Source organism: Vigna unguiculata, chromosome 5 (genome assembly GCF_037176805.1).
Source record: "Vigna unguiculata cultivar grain cowpea cultivar isolate G323 ecotype 2 chromosome 5, ASM3717680v1, whole genome shotgun sequence".
NCBI classification, from domain to species: Eukaryota; Viridiplantae; Streptophyta; class Magnoliopsida; order Fabales; family Fabaceae; genus Vigna; species Vigna unguiculata.
The window spans coordinates 15,690,506-15,693,349 of NC_140796.1; the positions used below are offsets into that span (position 1 = coordinate 15,690,506).

At 34.7% G+C, this 2,844-nt stretch overlaps 1 protein-coding gene across 1 annotated transcript; it reads right to left on the reverse strand.

Annotated features, from left to right (window-relative positions):
• Nucleotides 1–307: 307 nt before the first annotated feature.
• On the reverse strand, nt 308–2,337 carry LOC114184713 (F-box/FBD/LRR-repeat protein At1g16930-like). Its single transcript, XM_028072024.2, has 3 exons — nt 1,166–2,337; nt 906–1,073; nt 308–833 (listed from the first exon to the last, which is right to left on the reverse strand). Exons 1-3 carry the CDS (start codon nt 2,249–2,251, stop codon nt 552–554), a joined length of 1,536 nt encoding a protein of 511 aa, XP_027927825.1. The 5' UTR covers nt 2,252–2,337; the 3' UTR covers nt 308–551.
• Nucleotides 2,338–2,844: the final 507 nt, after the last annotated feature.

The following is a 2,844-nucleotide window of genomic DNA, read 5'->3' on the forward strand; positions in this document are numbered from 1 at the left end:
TTGCTTCTATTGTTTCCAAGCTTGTAAAATTTAAATATAGCTTTAAAATTTTCACGAAGAGCCAGTAGAGAAACAATTAAAACATAAACTCTAAACTTTAAACAATGTTGGACCCATATATATGATTTTCCTTTAAAATATTGACAGTAAAAGACGATTTTATCAATATCAATTGCATACGGTTAAGGGTGTCAAAATGAACCTAATTTACATATATTGCATAAGTTGGATTAAAGATGAGTAAACTCAATTTAACTTATTTTATGATAAGTGAGAAATATTACTACTCGCATCAATCCAACACATATTAACTCATGTAGAAAATAAATAAAAGATAAGTTTGTTTTCAACCGTCAACTTACAAACCCTATAAAACAAAAGCTAGTTGGCTCTCGAAGGAGTAAAGTAGAGACACGGACGAACTAGAACAGTGTTGTTCAGCGAAGAAGCATGCAATGGAATATGAAAAAGAGAATATCGAAAACCCACCGCTCCAAGAAGAGGCGTGGTGGTGTTCGACGAAATAACATAGTTTTAAAGAGATGGGGATTTCATAAAATTAAATTTTTACCTAAATATATTCTCACTCTCTTCTCAGCACGTAAGGAGAGAATTCTCTTTTGTTGTTCTCGCGTAATTGCCTTCCAACCATCTTTTCTCACAGAAACAATCTCCAAAGATTCTCCGTTGTTCATGAAATATTCCACCAGCTTGTATTCCCCTTCTCGACCTTTGAAATGAGCAATTTTTAATTTCTTCAGATTTTGAACCATTCTAATAGGGAAAACAGGTTCAAAATCGACATCACCAGAGTTGTTGTAGTCGTTGAACACCTGTTTGTATGAGTGTGTATAAGTAACTGAAAAAGGCATAGCAATTAAACTGAAATGGCAAACACAACTTACATTTATCTTATCAAAGGAAAGCACTTGAAGGTTGGGACAATTTTCAAACAAGTCGAATAACACCTGTTCAATCCTGTCACGGGGAAAATCATCACAATAATGAGGGATGAGCTTTATCTTATACATGTTTCTGAAAGTGGGCATCGCCGAGGTAGAAAGATATAGAACCTTCAAACATATAAACAAAGAATTAGATGACAATAACAAAGTTTCAGTACTTTAACACAAGACAAACTAAAGAAACAAAAATAAATCAAAACCTTCATGATGGGTTCCGATATGCGGAGTAATCTCACGTTTCCCAAAGCTCTCAAAAAGGTAGAAGCTTTTTCAGAACGTGAATAGATGTTATCCAGATCTGAGGCCTGAAACGTATATGCAACATCTATTTCGGCCTCATCAATTGAAGGAAAACCTTGAATGATGTTCAATTCACGCACATGACCGCTAATGTCGAAGGACTTCAGATTTGGTGCATCCACATTCACTTTGTGACCTCCCCTAAGACATAATGTCAAGCTCTCAAGACTTTCAGACTTCACAGCAATACTCATCTCTGTTTCATCTATCAGATCCCAAGTAACCCCCAAAACTTTCAAGGTGGAACTTGACATGCGAAGAGTTTTGACTTTAGTCTTAACCTTCCATGTAATTAACCTTATACAAAACATAAGTTTTTCTAGCCTAGGGCATCCATCGAGAAACCTCTGAATAGAATTCTCATGCATCAATCTATACGGAAGAAAGTGAGCATCCCGTAGATTGGGCAACCAAACATTTTCTGGAACATCCCACCCCACAAAAAGGGTAAGAAGCAAACTGGTTAGAGTCTCAGATCTAAACATTGCAGGTGGAAGAACAATTGAAGATGCCTTAGTACTTGAACTATAGGTACCAAGATCAAGAGAAAATTGATGCACCTTGTGAGTGGACACTGCAGCAGCTACAGACATCAACAATGATCTATAATCCTCTTCCATCCTTTTAGTGTAATTCCTCACAGATACATGGAGAAGCTTAATGGATGCTTCTGGGTTTCTCTCTCGAAACACTCGATTAGCAAAGAGTGTGAAGATGTGAAACAGTCTAGGATTGTCAGAGGGATTGCCATTGGTATCGAAAACTAACAAAATGTTGGGAAGTTGTAAGAAAAGGTCTCTCCAGGACGTGGATAAAACTGAGGTGGCTGCAGCTTCTTTGAAGTCCAAGAGTGAAAGAATGTGCAGAAGAACAGATTGTGGAAGTATACTGATTCTATCAATCTTATCATCTCTTCTTCGATCTAGGGCTTCAACTAGGGTTTCAAGCAGGGATTGTCTAATCATCTTTAGTAAAGGGTCCTCCATTTTCAAAGGGAATGGGTTTTCTAACTTTGGGATGAGAGAAAATGGAACAATTGGAAAAGTCGGCGCAATCTTAGAAAACCCTAAGAAGTGACTTTCTAACTTTATTTATAGACAGCGTGGAATTAGGGTTTGAGCACAGCGCCCTTGAAAAGTGCACTTATATTTTATTTAATTAGATTCCAATATATATTTAATTTGTAGGAGAAGACCATGGTGATATTCCTTAAATTCATAAAGTGACGTCAAATCATTTATTTTAAAATTACAGTTTCTGTTTATGATTTTGTTTAAAAAATTCACTTTTAAGACATTTAACAATCTAGAAGTATGGAAATAATATTATTTTTATATTTAAGATGTGATAATGTAATAAATGTTATAAAGAGGATTAAACATAATCAATTTGAAAACTTGTTAAACTTTATCGGTCAGTTATTGTACTTGTGTACTTGTGGAAAACATTCATAATGTGTAAGTTACAGTTATTAGTAGATAAACTTAGAACGAATTTATATAGATATTTTTTATGAATAAAGTGTGAGAAGACATATTTACCATGTATTTATATAGATATTTTTAACTATTTTATATGA